Source organism: Oncorhynchus keta, chromosome 12 (genome assembly GCF_023373465.1).
Source record: "Oncorhynchus keta strain PuntledgeMale-10-30-2019 chromosome 12, Oket_V2, whole genome shotgun sequence".
Classification (NCBI taxonomy): domain Eukaryota; kingdom Metazoa; phylum Chordata; class Actinopteri; order Salmoniformes; family Salmonidae; genus Oncorhynchus; species Oncorhynchus keta.
Genome location: NC_068432.1, coordinates 30,272,369 through 30,291,345, shown reverse-complemented (window position 1 = coordinate 30,291,345; position 18,977 = coordinate 30,272,369). Strand labels below are relative to the sequence as shown.

Genomic DNA, 18,977 nt, shown 5'->3' with positions numbered 1-18,977 from the left:
GTATGTGCATTTCTCTCTCTGCAGGGTTTAGCAACACTGATGTTTCTAGATGACCTTCTTCCACTGCTTTCTGCTAATGCAGCAATCTACTGCATGCTGATTATCCTGTTCCACAGCAGAATGCCACACACACACACACACACACACACACACACACACACACACACACACACACACACACACACACACACACACACACACACACACACACACACACACACACACACACACACACACACACACACACACACACACACACACACACACACACACACACACACGGAATCCCAAACCATCTCACACCTACACCCAGACAGTCCAACACTTGCATAAACCAACAGTTCAGTACTGCAGTAAAACTCACACTGTGCACCACCATCACATAACCTCAGTCAAGCATTGCAGGAAAAGCAACCATGTGAATTCTACAGAGTCTAATAGATGGAAGGGAAACTTAAAAACCTGTGTCTTTCTAAGGAAATACAAAACATGGAAATATCCAACCATATTCAATACAATAATATATTAAACCATATAGATGTAAGCAGCAATGAACGGGGTCCACAGGATGACAGAAAGGACACAAGATCAGTTGGATAACAAAGCAAGCACACTTATCATGTATGAACTACCTTCCTTTATGTGCAATCAGTGAAAGTATTACTATGGTTTTCTCTCAATACCACAAGGATGACACAAGTGAAGTATAGTGCTGTATGGTGGTTTTGAATGTAGCAGGTAATAATTTTCAAAGTCAGTACTTAATTTATTGAGTTTATATATCAAATCTGGGGTCAATTTGACGAATGGTTTATGCTTCAGATTTGTGAAATATTTTCAATGTTATTTCCGTGATATGTCCCATTGTTAATCTGCATAATTTAAATCTCACATTCATTTCGATGAGACAAAGTCCACTCGATCAATAGTTATTGCTCGAGTATCCTATGTCACTGGTGCCAATGGCATCTATAGTGCCACAAACTGATCTAGTGCAATCATCTAAGGTTGCAGTGACTTTATATTCACACAGCTTCTAAGGATATATACAGTACCAGTCAAAAATGTCTTTATTTTTACTATTTTCTACATTGTACAATAACAGTGAAGACATCAACACTATGAAATAGCACATATGGGATCATGTAGTAACCAAAGAAGTGTTAAACAAATCCCAATATATTTTATATTTGAGATTCTTCAAAGTAGCCACCCTTTGCCTTGATGACAGCTTTGCCCACTCTTGGCATTCTCTCAATCTCTCTTTCAATTAACAGGTGTGCCTTGTTAAAAGTTCATTTGTGGAATTTCTTTCATTCTTAATGTGTTTGATCCAATCAGTTGTGTTGTGACAAGGTAGGGGTGGTATACAGAAGATAGCCCTATTTGGTAAAAGTCCAAGTCCATATTATGGCAAGAAAAGCTCAAATAAACAAAGAGAAACGACAGTCTATCATTACTTTAAGACATGAAGGTCAGTCAATACGAAACATTTCAAGAACTTTGAAGTGCAGTCGCAAAAACCATCAAGCGCTATAATGAAACTGGCTCTCATGAGGACCGCCACAGGAAAGGAAGACCCAGAGTTACCTCTGCTGCAGAGGATAAGTTCATTAGAGTTTCCAGCCTCAGAAATTGCGGTCCAAATAAATGCTTCACAGAGTTCAAGTAACAGACACATCTCAACATCAACTGTTCAGAGGAGACTGTGTGAATCAGGTCTTCATGGTCGAATTACAGCAAAGAAACCACTACTAAAGGACACCAATAAGAAGAAGAGACTTGCCATTCTGCAACTATATGCCATCACATCTGGTTTGTGCTTAGTGGGACTATCATTTGTATTTCAACAAGACAAAGACCCAACACCCCTCCAGGCTATATAAGGGCTATTTGACCAAGAAGGAGAGTGATGGAGTGCTGCATCAGATGACCTTGCATCCACAATCACCCGACCTCAACCCAATTGAGATGGTTTTGGATGAGTTGGACCAAAGGAGAAGCAGCCAACAAGTGCTCAGCATATGTGGGAACTTCTTCAAGACTGTTGGAAAAGCATTCCAGGTGAAGCTGGTTGAGAGAGTGTGCAAATCTGTCATCAATGCAAAGGGTGGCTACTTTGAAGAATCTAAAATCTAAAATATATTTTGATTTGTTTAACACCTGTTTGGTTTCTACATGATTCCGTATGTGTTATTTCATAGTTTTGATGTCTTCACTATTATTCTACAATGTAGAAAATAGTAAAAAAATAAAGAAAATCCCTTGAACGAGTAGGTGTGTCCAAACTTTTGACTGGTATTGTACATCAAGTTTTCATTCCATATTTCATGGCTTCATGTCCATAGGTCATTTTAGGCTGGGTTTGATGTGGTGCCATCTAGTGGTGTAGTGGGGCCATCCTTGAATTCAGCAACTAAACATTATCAAATTCATTAGAGGCTAATTTATTGAGTCTATATACTGTACCACATCTGGAGTCAATTTGACTTATGGTTCATGAGAAGAAGATTTAACAAGCATGTTTAGCATTAGCATATGTGCTAACATTCATCTATAGTGCAGCCATATTTGAATGCAGCAACTATTTATATATGGTTCATGAGAAGATTGTTGAAGTATTCTCAGCATATTTTAGCATATTAGCGTATGTGCTAATACCCATCAACTAGTATAATATGGCCATCTTTGAATGGATCAACTTTAATTTCTCAAACTCCAGTGACTATTGTGATGAGTGCAAAGACCACATTTGTAGTGATTCTGACTTTTAGTCCATGAGAAGAAGATTTTTTATGATTATTTTAAGCATTAGAGTTGCATAGTCAAAACGTTTCGTTGTTCATGGTGTCCTTATTTATTTTTTTAGATATCAATGCCAAACTTGACATGGTTTGTCACAGTAATGTCTCTGATGACTTCAAAACGGTGAATGTTGTTAATGAAAATTAAAATAATAAGAATTTAGACAATAACAATAACTTTGCTGTGAACCCCTATTGAGGCCTAATGAACACATGTGTCATGTTGATTATAGGTAGGTTAGGAGATAGAAACCATTCAATCCTATTCAGTGGGAGTTTGAACAGACAGCTTGAGTAGTGTAATGTAGGTGTGGATGCGCATGGCTGGGCACGGCCCGCTTCACTGATGCAGCACACAGCAGGTGTTTGAACGATCATGACAATCACTCATAGTGACAGCAGGACCTGGACCAGGCTGCACCAAGGGAACTGCTGCAAAACAAACTCACTCAGAGCATCTCTGTGACAACTTGACAGTGCAGAGACTCTTTCGCACACAGACTCTACCATTGTAGAGATATATATGGGAGAGTGGGATAGGTTGAGCCAAAGGGGTAAGTTGAGACACTATTGTTTCTTTGAAACCATACAGAAAATGTATAATTCGACCAAATGTTTAGGAAGAGGTAATCATTTCATGGGGTCTGTGAAGGGAGAAATCACATGGAAAAAGTTAGGTTAAAAATGTTTAACTAATTAATTTATTGTGATGCTTGTATGTAAACCAATGTTTATCATTTTAAGATTGTTCTATACATCAGTTGGGGTCTTTCTAAGCTTCTATATGAGGTCCTAAACCTAGTGCATCCTTTTAGCTGTGTGGGCTAAAATAGTCCAAATGTTTGCCATGGGGTAAGTGGAGCCAATAGTTGAGCCAATGCCAAGTTCAGCAAATTTAAGTGTTTTCTTCCCAGGTGTAATGCAAGGCATTATTGCTGGGATATGAGGTAACAACAGGGCCTGGCTTATGTTAAAGTTGTAAAAAAAAGTACAGTGTTTGCTAGGTGTTAAGCCTGTGTTAAAATCTGCTTTAAATGATTAAATAACAAAAAACCTGTTGTGATTGTGTTGAATTGTGTTTGGGAAATAACAATAGACATGGTAATATTTCATTCATTACAGAAATTTGTAGGCGGCATAACTTACCCAATTCTGTGGCTTAACTTACCCCATACCCGGGCTAGGTTGTTCCAAGAGACCACTTTTTTGGACAAGCTATGTTTTCAAAACTGTAAAGTTCTATGAATTCTGATTCTTTCTATAGATACTCAACATCCTGAAATATGATGTCTTTGTTAAAAATAATACTTTATTTGCCTTGATGGAGTGAAGCTGAATGTAAAAATGGCTCAACTTACCCCACTATCCCCTACAGAAGCTTGTCTTGTTCTATTATACATTCAATACATTGGCAGGACAATCATCTGCCACAGCTCTATTATTATATTTATAGAGCTTATTTATTATTATATTCTCACATTTCAAAGCCCAGAGATACAGTAGGTATAATAAGGGTCTTTGCCATTGGCTTTTTGGAACAGGACACCAATTGCTTCTCAATCTAGCAGTGTCTGTCAAATGTCTTGCTGAAAAGAAACATCAATACCCCTCACTTCATACAGACTAACCTCCATGTCCGGTCAAACCATCAACCATCTAGATTTGATTTGTGGTATTTGTATTTGGAATCTGTCGCTGTTAACCCTTAATATGAAGCCTGAAGAGCTGTCACTGCCAGTGAAGCAAGCTATCATTAGGCTGAAAAAACCCATCAGAGAGATGGCAAAAACATGAGGTATGGCCAAATCAACCATTTGGTACATTCTTAAAAAGAAAGAAAGCACTGGTGAGCTCAGGAACACCAAAAGGCCCGGAAGACCACGGAAAACAACTGTAGTGGATGACAGAAGAATTCTTTCCCTGGTGAAGAAAAACCCCTTCACAACTGTTGGCCAGATCAATAACACCCTCCAGGAAGTAAACATATCTGTGTCAAAGTCAACAATCAAGAGAAGATTTCACCAGAGTAAATACAGAGAGTTTACCACAAGCTGTAAACCATTGGTAAGCCTCAAAAATAGGAAGACCAGATTAGAGGGTTTTTTTTAAGTCTAAAAAACACCTGTACAGTTCTGGAACAACATCCTATTGACAGATGAGACAAAGATCAACTTGTTCCAGAATGATGGGAAGAGAAGAGAAAGGAAGGAACTGCTCATGATCTGAAGAATACCACCTCATCTGTGGTGGTGTGGCAGATAGCCTAGTGGTTAGAGTTTGGGGCTAGTAACCGAAAGGTTGCTGGATCAAATCCCCGACCCTGACAAGGTAAAAATCTGTTGTTCTGACCCTGAACAAGGCAGTTCCCCGGTAGGCCGTAATTGTAAACAAAAATGTGTTTTTAACTGACTTGCCTAGTTTAATAAAGGTTTAATTTAAAAACAAATCTGTGAAGAATGGTACAGGTAGTGTTATAGCGTGGGCATGTATGGCTGCCAATGTAACTGGTTCCCTTGTATGTATTGATGACGCGACTGATGACAAAAGCAACAGGATGAATTCTGAAGTGTTTAGGGCTATATTATCTGCTCTGATTCAGCCAAATGCTTCAAAACTCATTTGATGGCGCTTCACAGTGCAGATGGACAATGATCCAAAGCGTACTGCAAAAGCAACCCAATACTTTTTTAAGGCAAAGAAGTGGAATGTTCTGCAATTGCCAAGTCAGTCACCTGACCTGAATCCAATTGAGCATGCATTTCACTTGCTGAAGGCAAAATTGAAGGCAAAATGCCGGAAGAACAAGCAGGAACTGAAGACAGCTGCAGTAAAGGCCTGGTAGAGCATCACCAGGGAAGAAACCCAGCATCTGGTGATGTTTATGGGTTCCAGACTTCAGGCAGTCATTGACTGCAAAGGATTTGCAACCAAGTATCAAAACTCACAATTGAATTTATGAATGTGTTAGTTTGTCCAATTACTTTTGAGCCCCTAAAATGGTGTGTGTGTGTGTGTATATGTATGTGTGTGTGTGTGTGTGGTGGTGGGGGGGGGGTGTACAAATTGTTGTAATTCCTACACGGTTCATACAATAATTTTGACCAATTAAAGATGAAAGTCTACACTTCAAGCACATCTTGATTGTTTCCTTTCAAATCCATTGTGGTGGTGGACAGAGACAAAATTATGCAAATTGTGTCACTGTCCAAATACTTATGGACCTGACTGTACATGAGAAAACGAGTGTGTTTATTTGCTTGTGTTATTCCCTACATTCACGTGTGTATTGTAAGAGCAGGAGTGTGTAACAGTGTACTTGGCATTCATTTCACATCTGAAACACCAAATGCGTAAAGATCTCTTCCATTTTATTTTCAAACACAATGAAAGGTAGTGTAGCGTACACACTCACAGCTGCTCCAAACGGCCAGACGCACATGCCATCTTGCACAAACAAGTGATATACATGGATTATACACACACACACACATCCAAGTACACACACATGCACATACATACGCAAACACACAAACTCACACACACACACAAGGCCCAGGTGGTGTGAGAACAGTCCTGCAGCAGCATGCTGCTCTATTTAATCTGTACCACAGTAACACATGTTCTACCCTGTCTGCCTCTGCTACCCTGCTAGGAATTTGTTTCATCACTATTTCCCTCCACTACAGCAGATGTTTTCTTTAATGAGTCCAACGCGAAGGTACCCTCTGTGTTATTGGTCAACGTGCAATTACCGGAAAACAAACTGGATGATCTAGGATTAAGACTATCCTACCAACGGGACATTAAAACTCTAATATCTTATTTCACAGAGATGTGGCTGAACGACGACACAGGTCATACAGAGCTGGTCATACAGAGAGAAAAAAATTATAGTCCACCTTTACTCCACATACAGAGACGCATACGAAGCTCTCGCTCGCCCTCCATTCGGCAAATCTAACCATAATTCTATCCTACTGATTCCTGCTTACAAGCAAAAACTGAAGCAGGAAATACCAGTGACTCGCTCAATACGGGAGTGGTCAGATGACATGGATGCTATGCTACAGGACTGTTTTGCTTGTACAGACTGGAATATGTTCCGGGATTCATCCAATGGCATTGAGGAGTTTACCACCTCAGTCACCTGCTTAATCAATAGCTGCATTAACGAAGTCATCGCCACAGTGCCTGTACATTTCCCAACAAGAAGCCATGGATTACAGGCAACATCCGCACTGAGCTAAAGGCTAGAGCTGCCACTTTGAAGAATTCGGACACTGATCCGAACGTTTATAAGAAATCCAGCTATGCCCTCAGACGAACCAGCAAACAGGCAAAGTGTCAATATAGGACTAGGATTGAATCCTACTACACTGGCTCTGACGCTCGTCGGATGTGGCAGGGCTTGAAAAATATTACGGACAACAAAGGGAAACTCAGCTGCGAGCTGCCCAGTGACGAGCTAAAATCTACCAGACAAGCTAAATGCCTTTTATGCTCGCTTTGAGGCAAGCAACACTGAAGCATGCATGAGAGCACCTGCTGTTCCGGATGACTGTGTGATCATGCTCTCAGTAGCTGATGTGAGCAAGGCCTTTAAACAGGCCAACATTCACAAGGCCGCAGGGCCAGATGGATTAACAGGACGTGTACTCATGCGCAGACCAACTGGCAAGTGTCTTCACTGACATTTTCAACCTCTCCCTGACCGAATCTGTAATACCAACATGTTTCAAGCAGACCACCATAGTCCCTGTGCCTTAGAAAGCGAAGGTAACCTGCCTAAATGATTACCGCCCCATAGCACTCACGTCGGTAGCCATGAAGTGCTTTGAAAGGCTGGTCATGGCACACATCAACTCCATCATGCCGAAAACCCTACACCCACTCCAATTCACATACCGCCCCATCCACAGATGACGCAATCTCAATCACGTTCCACACTGCCCTTTCCCAGTTGGACAAAAGGAACACCTATGTGCCCAAAAAGCTCATCACTAAGCTAAGGACCCTGGGAGTAAACATCTCCCTCTTCAACTGTATCCTGGACTTCCTGACATGCCGCCCCCAGGTGGTCAGGGTAGGCAACAACACATCTGCCACGCTGATCCTCAACACTGGGGCCCCTCAGGGGTGCGTGCTCAGTCCCCTCCTGTACTCCCTGTTCACCCACGAATGCATGGCCAAGCATGACTCCAACACCATCATTAAGTTTGCTGACGTCACAACAGTGGTAGGCCTGATCACCGACAATGATGAGACAGCCTATAGGGAAGAGGTCAGAGACCTCCGAACAGTCACACATTAACATTGACAGGGATGAAGTGTAACGGGTCGAGGTTTTCAAGTTCCTTGGTGTCCACATGACCAACGAACTATCATGGTCCAAATACACCAAGACAGTTGTGAAGAGGGCACGAGAACACATTTTCTCCTCAAGAGACTGAAAAGATTTGGCATGGGTCCCCAGATCCTAAAAAGTTCTACAGCTGCTACAGCGCGAACAAAAAGGACGTATTTGGACATAAATTATGGACATTATCGAACAAAACAAACATTTATTGTGGAACTGGGATTTCTGGGAGTGCATTCTGATGGAGATCATCAAAGGTTAGTGAATATTTATAATGCTATTTCTGACTTCTGTTGACTACACACCATGGCGGATATCTATTTGGGTTGTTTTGGTTTCTGAGCGCCTTACTCAGATTATTGCATGGTGGCTTTTTCGGTAAAGCATTTTTTAAATCTGACACAGCGGTTGCATTAAGGAGAAGTGTATCTATAATTCCGTGCATAATAGTTGTATCTTTTATCAATGTTTATTATGAGTATTATAAGTATTTCTGTAAATTGATGTGGCTCTCTGCAAAATCACTGGATGTTTTGGAACTACTGAACGTAACGCGCCAATGTAAACTGAGATTTTATTTTTAATAAATATGAACTTTATCGAACAAAACATACATGTATTGTGTAACATGAAGTCCTATGAGTGTTATCTGATGAAGATCATCAAAGGTTAGTGATGAATTTATCTCTATTTCTGCTTTTTGTGACTCCTCTCTTTGGCTGGAAAAATGGCTGTGTTTTTCTGTGACTTGGCTCGGACCTAACATAATCGTTTGGTTTGCTTTCGCCGTAAAGCCTTTTTGAAATCGGACACTGTGGTGGGATTAACAAGAAGTGTATGTTTTAAAATGGTGTAAAATACTTGAATGTTTGAGGAATTTTAATTATGGGATATCTGTTGTTTTGAATTTGGCGCCCCGCACTCTCACTGGCTGTTGTCGTATCGATTCCGTTAGCGGGATCTCAGCCTAAAGAGGTTTTTAACAGCTTCTACCCCCAAGCCATAAGACTGCTGAACAATTAATCAAATGGCCACCCAGACTATTTACATTGATCCCCCACCCCTTTGTTTTTACACCGCTGCTACTCTCTGTTTATTATCTATGCATAGTCAGTTTACAAATGACTTCGACTAACCTGTACCCCCACACATTGACGCGGTACCGGTACCCCCTGTACAGAGCCTCGTCATTTGCTTGTTCCTTTTTTTTAATTACATTTGATTTACTTTAGTTTATTTAGTAAATATTAAGCATTTAAGGGTAAGGCATGTGACAAATAACATTTTATTTTATTTTATCTTTCTCATTTTAAGTCTGTCTGTCTCTGACCTTTATCTTGGTTTATTTCACTTCTCAACCCCCCCCACACACACACACAATTCTTGTTTCTCTTACTCCCTCGATCCTCATGTTCCTTTCATCTCTTGCTCTCTCCTCTCTCTCTGAGAGGAGGTTCAAAAGGTGGTTGCTGTGGTAACCGGCTATGAAGAGTGGGTGTGGGGCTAATTTTAAAGACACACCAGGGTCTCCTTTGACACTTTGCTATTAAAAAACTAGAAGAGAGAGGGAGAGAACAGGAGATATGGAGGGGGAGGGAGGGACAGAGAGAGAGAGAGAGAGAGAGAGAGAGAGAGAGAGAGAGAGAGAGAGAGAGAGAGAGAGAGAGAGAGAGAGAGAGAGAGAGAGAGAGAGAGAGAGAGAGAGGGAGAGAACATGAGATATGGAGGGGGAGGGAGGGAGAGAGAGAGAGAGAGAGAGAGAGAGAGAGAGAGAGGGGAAAAATGACAGCACGTGTTCAGCAGTGCTACAGACTTTAATTGAACAGCCACTGGTAGCTGCCTATGGCACATAAATGGAGGCTATGTAAGCTGCTTAGCTACAGTGGAAATGGAGGTCTGCATCTTCTGAGGAACTCTACAGGCTAGTGGTCCAAATAAAGTGCACACACTCAATCAATGTCCCATTGAACACTTCCCCAATATTGTGTGCTAAATAATGAATACACAGAAAGGGAGGGAGAAAGAGCAGGAGAGACGGGGCATTGCTCCAGGGCAGCACTAGTAGTGGATTTTAAACATAGCTGATTTGGTTTAATTTGGTTTACATATCCACTGATGCCAGTGGAGCATATTGTAGTACATAAGGAAGCATAGATAAAGTACAGTAGCCTACAATATAATGCCGTTTAGATCTTGTGTGTCTGTGTGTGGATGTAGTAGTTCTGGGTAGATTGAGGGGGTGTGGGATTAGGCTCTCCACTCATGTCTCGAAAGGCAGAACTGTAAGGGAGAGAGCTCATGTCTTATCTGTCTAATGTTGAAAAATGAATGGAAATGCTGGCTGGATAGGAGACAGGTGGGGTTACGCTCAGCCAGCAACATAATGGATATTCATGCAGGGACCCACATGTTCATTATTCACAGTAATGACTGAGACTCTCCTTCTCTCCATCGTCTCCTTCCTTCCTTCCTTCCTTCCTTCCTTCCTTCCTTCCTTCCTTCCTTCCTTCCTTCCTTCCTCTTTTGTGTCTTAAATCTCAGCAACACACACACACACACACACACACACACACACACACACACACACACACACACACACACACACACACACACACACACACACACATGCAAACAGACACAAACACACACACATTTTAATGTGTAAGTCTGAATAGTTTTTCTCAAGGAGTGTTGATGAGTGTGAAATGCCCTCTATTCGTGTGATATCCCCTCATCTTGCATACCCACTGGGCACACACTGGTTGAAATGGAATCAACGTGGAAAATTGGATTAGAAAAAAGTAATCAACCAGTAATGTTTTCATCTAATTTCAAATAGCGCTGTAAACATTGAAATTAGAGTAAAACTTCAATGTAAATACATTGACTTAATCTAACTATTAGGTTGTTACAGCAATCTCATTTCAATATAATCATCAGAACTATGTATATGTTGATATTACATTGAAAATTCCACATAAAATGTAAAAAATATTGTACATACTACATTATATATACAGTATATGATTAGGTGGTTGAAATGATGTATGTTGAATTTTAGATTTGATTATATATTTTTTATTTTACCTTGTTCAAATGTTGATAGTAAAATTGTATATTTAAATCAATATTGTTCCAACGTCATGCTATCAACCCAAAAAAAGAGGTATATTTAAATTAAAAGTGAAGGCACAATCCAATGATTTCTGCCTGAACAGTGACTCCTACTGGTATATCAGGGGTAATGCACTTCAGTGAGACCATCCAGATGCTTACCTCTATATACCCTGCTTAACTTTGGAAACAACTGTGCTAATTTTAGCAGAGCTGTCAACACATTTGGAACTTGATGAGATTCCATACTGATGACTTTTAAAAAATTATATGTATTGTCCACATTGATTCCACGTCACAATATGTTGACAAATTATGTTACATTTACATTTACATTTAAGTCATTTAGCAGACGCTCTTATCCAGAACTTTACAAATTGGTGCATACACCTTATGACAACCAGTGGAACAGCCACTTGCATCTAAATCTTGTTGGGGGGGAGAAGGATTACCTACCCTTACTTACCCTATCCTAGGTATTCCTTGAAGAGGTGGGGTTTCAGGTGTCTCCGGAAGGTGGTGATTGACTCCGCTGTCCTGGCGTCGTGAGGGAGTTTGTTCCACCATTGGGGGCCAGAGCAGCGAACAGTTTAGACTGGGCTGAGCGGGAACTGTACTTCCTCAGTGGTAGGGAGGCGAGCAGGCCAGAGGTGGATGAACGCAGTGCCCTTGTTTGGGTGTAGGGCCTGATCAGAGCCTGGAGGTACTGAGGTGCCGTTCCCCTCACAGCTCCGTAGGCGAGCACCATGGTCTTGTAGCGGATGCGAGCTTCAACTGGAAGCCAGTGGAGAGAGCGGAGGAGCGGGGTGACGTGAGAGAACTTGGGAAGGTTGAACACCAGACGGGCTGCGGCGTTCTGGATGAGTTGTAGGGGTTTAATGGCACAGGCAGGGAGCCCAGCCAACAGCGAGTTGCAGTAATCAAGACGGGAGATGACAAGTGCCTGGATTAGGACCTGCGCCGCTTCCTGTGTGAGGCAGGGTCGTACTCTGCGGATGTTGTAGAGCATGAACCTACAGGAACGGGACACCGCCTTGATGTTAGTTGAGAACGTCAGGGTGTTGTCCAGGATCACGCCAAGGTTCTTAGCGCTCTGGGAGGAGGACACAATGGAGTTGTCAACCGTGATGGCGAGATCATGGAACGGGCAGTCCTTCCCCGGGAGGAAGAGGAGCTCCGTCTTGCTGAGGTTCAGCTTGAGGTGGTGATCCGTCATCCACACTGATATGTCTGCCAGACATGCAGAGATGCGATTCGCCACCTGGTCATCAGAAGGGGGAAAGGAGAAGATTAATTGTGTGTCGTCTGCATAGCAATGATAGGAGAGACCATGTGAGGTTATGACAGAGCCAAGTGACTTGGTGTATAGCGAGAATAAGAGAGGGCCTAGAACAGAGCCCTGGGGGACACCAGTGGTGAGAGCGCGTGGTGAGGAGACAGATTCTCGCCACGCCACCTGGTAGGAGCGACCTGTCAGGTAGGACGCAATCCAAGCGTGGGCCGCGCCGGAGATGCCCAACTCGGAGAGGGTGGAGAGGAGGATCTGATGGTTCACAGTATCGAAGGCAGCCGATAGGTCTAGAAGGATGAGAGCAGAGGAGAGAGAGTTAGCTTTAGCAGTGCGGAGCGCCTCCGTGATACAGAGAAGAGCAGTCTCAGTTGAATGACTAGTCTTGAAACCTGACTGGTTTGGATCAAGAAGGTCATTCTGAGAGAGATAGCGGTAGAGCTGGCCAAGGACGGCACGCTCAAGAGTTTTGGAGAGAAAAGAGAGAAGGGATACTGGTCTGTAGTTGTTGACATCGGAGGGATCGAGTGTAGGTTTTTTCAGAAGGGGTGCAACTCTCGCTCTCTTGAAGACGGGAGGGACGTAGCCAGCGGTCAGGGATGAGTTGATGAGCGAGGTGAGGTTGAAACAGAGTTGATTCAATCAGTGTGCACAGTCTGTAGTGTGTTCACGTCAGCATGCTATTTAGAGCGCAACAACTCCACCCCTCCGTACACGCTGCAGCAGCTGAGGGAATCGTCCACACGCAAGCACACACACACACACACACACACACACACACACACACACACACACACACACACACACACACACACACACACACACACACACACACACACACACACACACACACACACACACACACACACACACACACACACACACTACTACACACATCTGATGAAACTTGTCCTTGGTGTGAGAGCTACTTTTGTCTCTATTGATTTGCTATGGTTGAGCTGAGATACATAAGCACAGCCTTTATTGGCTTAAGACAAATGATGTCACTCTAACTCACACATAAATAAAAGTCAAATCCAACATGCAAACACAGTGCCGAGGCACTTCTACTGAATTATATTAGACCAGTAACATCATACAGTATACTGTACTGTATGATGTATCACAGTATCAAAGTACTTACAATGATTCTTTGTTCTGCTCTGACAAATTTCTTACAGGGAAATTTTACACTCCTGATAACACAACTGAAATTCTGTATTTTTCTTCTTCCCCCCTTCCTTCTCCCCTCTTTCTTTCTCTCCAGGATCCTGCTGACTGTAGTAGTGATCTTCCGTATTTTGATAGTAGGTATAGTGGGTGAAAAGGTCTATGAGGACGAGCAGATAATGTTCATCTGCAACACTATGCAGCCGGGCTGCAACCAGGCCTGCTACGACAAGGCCTTCCCCATATCCCACATCCGCTTCTGGGTCTTCCAGATCATCTTGGTGTGTACGCCCAGCCTATGCTTCATCACCTACTCCGTACACCAGTCCGCCAAGCAGCGTGACCGCAGTTACTCCATCCTGCACCCCTACATAGACCACGGTCACGCAAGTCACCACAGTCGTGGAGGCGATCACCACGCCCGCAAGCTGCGCAACATCAATGGCATCCTGGTGCAGAACCCCGACAGCGGCAAGGAGGAGCAGGACCTGGAGGTCAAGGAGATCCCCAACGTGTCCCGGGGGCTCACGCAGGCCAAGAGCGCCAAGGTGCGGCGGCAGGAGGGCATCTCCCGCTTCTACGTCATCCAGGTGGTGTTCCGTAACGTGCTGGAGATCGGCTTCCTGGCCGGCCAGTACTTCCTGTATGGCTTCAACGTACCAGGGATGTTTGAGTGTGACCGCTACCCCTGTGTGAAGGAGGTGGAGTGCTATGTGTCACGCCCTACAGAGAAGACGGTGTTCCTGATTTTCATGTTTGCAGTGAGCGGCATCTGTGTGCTGCTCAACCTGGCCGAGCTCAACCACCTGGGCTGGAGAAAGATCAAGATGGCCGTCAGGGGTGTTCAGGCCCGCAGGAAGTCCATCTGTGAGGTGCGTAAGAAGGATTTGCCGCATGTGTCCCAGGCCCCCAACCTGGGCAGAACTCAGTCCAGTGAGTCAGCCTATGTCTGACAGAGGTTCCTCCACATGGGGGGGCGTGGACTTCTGGACCAAGCTTTTTCTGGGGAGGACAAACACTTAGCCCAGCTACCCCCACCCTAAGGGGCATTAACTCTATGTACACTGCAACATTATTCAGGAGCGCAGAGGGACCTCGCATGGACATATTGGAGGATTATTGGAGAGAAGAGCTTTTTGGACTCTACAAGAGAGAGAAAGTACGTCAAGGGCAGTTTTGTTGATGTTACTAAAGTTAGATTGTAACTGTAGAGGGAGTTGTGATCTGAGTCCTAGGTGACACTAGGTGCCTTCCAAGAGAACACACTGGAAAAAGAGGACATAGGACTAATTACTGTAAGAATATGAAATAAGGGCAGTTAAATAAGAAATAAGTCTCACCTAAAAAGTGCTATCCTTTGCTTTTGCAACATAGTCCCTTAATTTCTTTATGTATGTGTGCATATGCAAGAAGGTATGCCTGCACGTGTGTGTGCGACAGATAAAGCAGTGTGTATGCCTTTGTTCTGCAGAGTTAAAGCAGGGATGATGGTCGAAGTTGAGTTGCTGAGGACTGAAAATAACTTTCTTTCAGTTATTTTCCTTCCCTGCGGCAGCTCCAATGTAAGGAGGAGCCAAGCAGAGGTGATGCACCTTTAAAAAAAACGTCAAAAATCAACACTAAAACTATACCTCAGCACAAACTGGAAACCTCCTCTCCCCATCTCCACTCCCCCAGTAGCACCCCCTCCCTCCCTCCTCTCCCCGTCCCCACTCCCACAGTAGCACCCCCTCCCTCCCTCCTCTCCCCGTCCCCACTCCCCCAGTAGCACCCCGTCCCCACTCCCCCAGTAGCACCCCCTCCCTCCCTCCTCTCCCCGTCCCCGCTCCCACAGTAGCACCCCCTCGTCTGCCCGCTCTCCCAGTAGCACCCCCTCCTCCACCCGCACCCCCACTAGCACCCCCTCATCTGCTCGCTCCCCCACAAGCACCCCCTTCTTCTCCCGCTCCCCCACTAGCACCCCCTCCTCCCCCCACTCCCCCACTAGCACCCCTCCTCCTCCCACTCCCCCAGTAGCAACCCCTCCCCCTCCGCTCCCCCACTAGCACCCCCTCCTTCGCCCACTCCCCCACTAGCACCCCTCTCCTTCGCCCGCTCCCCCACTAGCACCCCCTCCGCCCTCCGCCCTCCGCTCCCCCACTAGCACCCCCTCCTCCTCCCACTCCCCCAGTAGCACCCCTCCGCCTTCCGCTCCCCCACTAGCACCCCCTCCGCCCTCCTCTCCCCACTAGCACCCCCACCTCCTCCCACTCCCCCAGTAGCACCCCCTCCGCCTTCCGCTTTCCCACTAGCACCCCCTCCTTCGTTCGCCCCCCCACTAGCACCCCCTCCTCTCTTACTGTATTATGCATTCTTAAAGAACTGACTACAGTATGAAGCACTAAAGGAATTAATGGAATTCCAACAAGCCCTTCTTTTTCCATTACACAGGAAACAGAAGTATTTACTCACAGAACATTTTAACGTGTAACCCACAAGTTGTTTTCTTTACTACCAAATTTGGTGCCATATTTCCAAGTTACTGTAAATAGTGTAATGTAATAATAATTGCATAAAGTCTGCTTTTTCAGCTATGAGGCTTAGGTGGGCGGGGGCATGGCATGCGTCAGGTTGGGTGCTGGGATTTTGGTGGCGATGGAGATTAATCATAGATTGCCAGCTTTAAGAATATATCAAATTAATGTTCTCTTTGTTAAGATTTTGTTCTCTAATGGAAACTGTATGTTTTTTTCTCCTATGGACTTTGAAAAAAGCATGTTACTGAAGCATTCATAGAATGGATAGATTTTGACATGACATGCAACTGTTTCATTTATTTGCATCCTGCTACTGTGACATGTAATAATCAGCATGCGTTAAGATGAAAAATGATGTATCAGATATGAACATAGCACCCTGTTATGGGGATATTGGGAGCGAATATTGGAATGGCTCCAGAATTACAGCAATAATATATATATATATATATACCTGTATATATGTATGTATGTATATATATATATATATGTGTGTATGTATGTATGTATGTATGTATGTATGTATGTATGTATGTGTAAAAAAATTACAAATAAATAAATATCAAAACGCCTCAGCTTTCTACCCAATGTCAGTATGCAGGCTATGAGAGGGCACAAGGTTAAATCACATCAAGAGGACAGTTCCATACATTGGGTAGCAGAAAGACTAGGATTTGTTTACAGAGTGGATACCAACATATAGCAACATATTTATAGTCACTGATGACATGATAAACTGAGTGAACTACTAACTTTAGATATACAGTAATGAGTACGCATGGACACTTTGAATTTCTGTGCAAATACTTTATGACAATGTTAGTTGTGTTTTAATAACAGGGTATGATTAAAGTTGTGTACCCAGGCCAGACATGAACAAACCACAGGCAAACATGAATTACTTGGTAATGAAAAGGAAACAACATGAATGAGCACGCTAAACAAAGTCAGCCAGGCAGAGTTAGTTGCAATGGCCCCAAAATCCACTCAGTACACATCACAGGGCAGACCTATGAGCAGAGTCCACAGCAGAACAGAGACTTCCACACAGACAGGCTCTGGCTTTGATCAAATCCAAACATTGACCCAAGCGCTAATCACAAATCACAACCCAGGTGCTTTTATTTAGGCTTTCATCTAAGGCCTTTGATGGAGGCTTATAGCCTGTGTCACCACTGGAGGATTCAGTGAGCTGAACTGAACTGAACTGAACAGAGCTGTGTGTGTGTGTGTGTGTGTGTGTGTGTGTGTGTGTGTGTGTGTGTGTGTGTGTGTGTGTGTGTGTGTGTGTGTGTGTGTGTGTGTGTGTGCGTGTGCGTGTGCGTGTGCGCGTGTGCGTGTGTGCGTAAGACTATGATTCATGCAGTCCAGGAAGACCGACAGACAGCAGCACTTTCCTGTCCAACACTGATATTCCCAGGTGAGCTTATTCCAACTGATCTCACTCAGAGTCCTCTGAGTAAGAGATTAGTAACTATGCACATTTTGGGAGTGGCTGGCTATCTCTGGTCAGGTTTCAGAATCTGCCTATTGGTATGGTTAGGTGATTCAATAGCTTTCTGGCTCTCAGGTCACTGGTCATGGATGGACACGTGTCATTAGTAATCACTGGTCCAGCATGTGTGAAAAGTTTGAACCTCCTTCAAATGTACACTTTAACTGTACGTAGACTCTACTCATGCACTGACTGGCAACAGTAGCTCTCTATAGAGTGTTTAAACTGTACTCCCTCCTCTGCTCTGCAGTTTATCTCATGTAATACAACTTAACAATCCATTGGCTTTTAGCTGCACAGAATTTCAAAACCTGCGTTAGCATCAATTATTAAAGAAACAAGAATGATACATCTCTCTCAGAGGTTAGGTTACATTATTGTGTATAGATCGAGTTTCTACCTATGAATCACCGATATTGCACCAGTTCAGTCTAGATATGAAAGTAAAACTCCTGACCTGAATGGTTTTATGATAACAGACTGAAACATTGTGTAGTCAGTTAGTCTGTTGTGTGTAATGTAGTGTAATTGCAATGGAGTGTGTTTTACCTACACGTGATTCCCCCAGTCTCCCACTGACTCCTGCTGAAACGCACACACTGACTCCCAGTACACCACAGCTGTCACTTGCTTGGCCTCAACTCCTCCTCAAACGCCATCACATGTTGGATTAATATGGGTAAGACAGAGGAAGCAGACATAACCTGATAAAACACATGATTATTTCACCAAATAACAAAACTACATATTTTCAAAACAATACCAATATCTTTGAATAATCTATTGTAATCCCAATCTTACCTCTAATATGACATAGCGATAGGAAATAAGAGCGTTAGTGATCCTAGACCTAATGGCTTTGCTGATAAGAGTTTCTTTATTTAACTAGGCAAATCAGTTGAGAGGAAATTCTTATTTTCAATGACGGCCAAGGAACCGTGGGTTAACTGGTCTAGGAACAATGGGTTAACTGGTCTAGGAACAGTGGGTTAACTGGTCTAGGAACAGTGGGTTAACTGGTCTAGGAACCGTGGGTTAACTGGTCTAGGAACAGTGGGTTAACTGGTCTAGGAACAGTGGGTTAACTGGTCTAGGAACCGTGGGTTAACTGGTCTAGGAACAGTGGGTTAACTGGTCTAGGAACCGTGGGTTAACTGCCTTGTTCAGGGGCAGAACCACAGAACCACAACTTGTCAGCGCGGGGATTCAATCTTACAACCTTCCAGTTACTAGT

General features: G+C 43.6%; 1 protein-coding gene across 1 annotated transcript in view; it reads left to right on the top strand.

Moving 5' to 3' along the window:
- Window positions 1–15,700, top strand: part of LOC118391697 (gap junction delta-2 protein-like) — a 28,106-nt gene extending 12,406 nt beyond the window's left edge. The window contains exon 2 of the mRNA XM_035783201.2: window positions 13,830–15,700. Within this exon, the coding sequence (XP_035639094.1) occupies window positions 13,830–14,685 (856 nt within the window). The 3' untranslated portion in view covers window positions 14,686–15,700. The remainder of the gene's footprint in view (window positions 1–13,829) is intronic.
- Window positions 15,701–18,977: the final 3,277 nt, after the last annotated feature.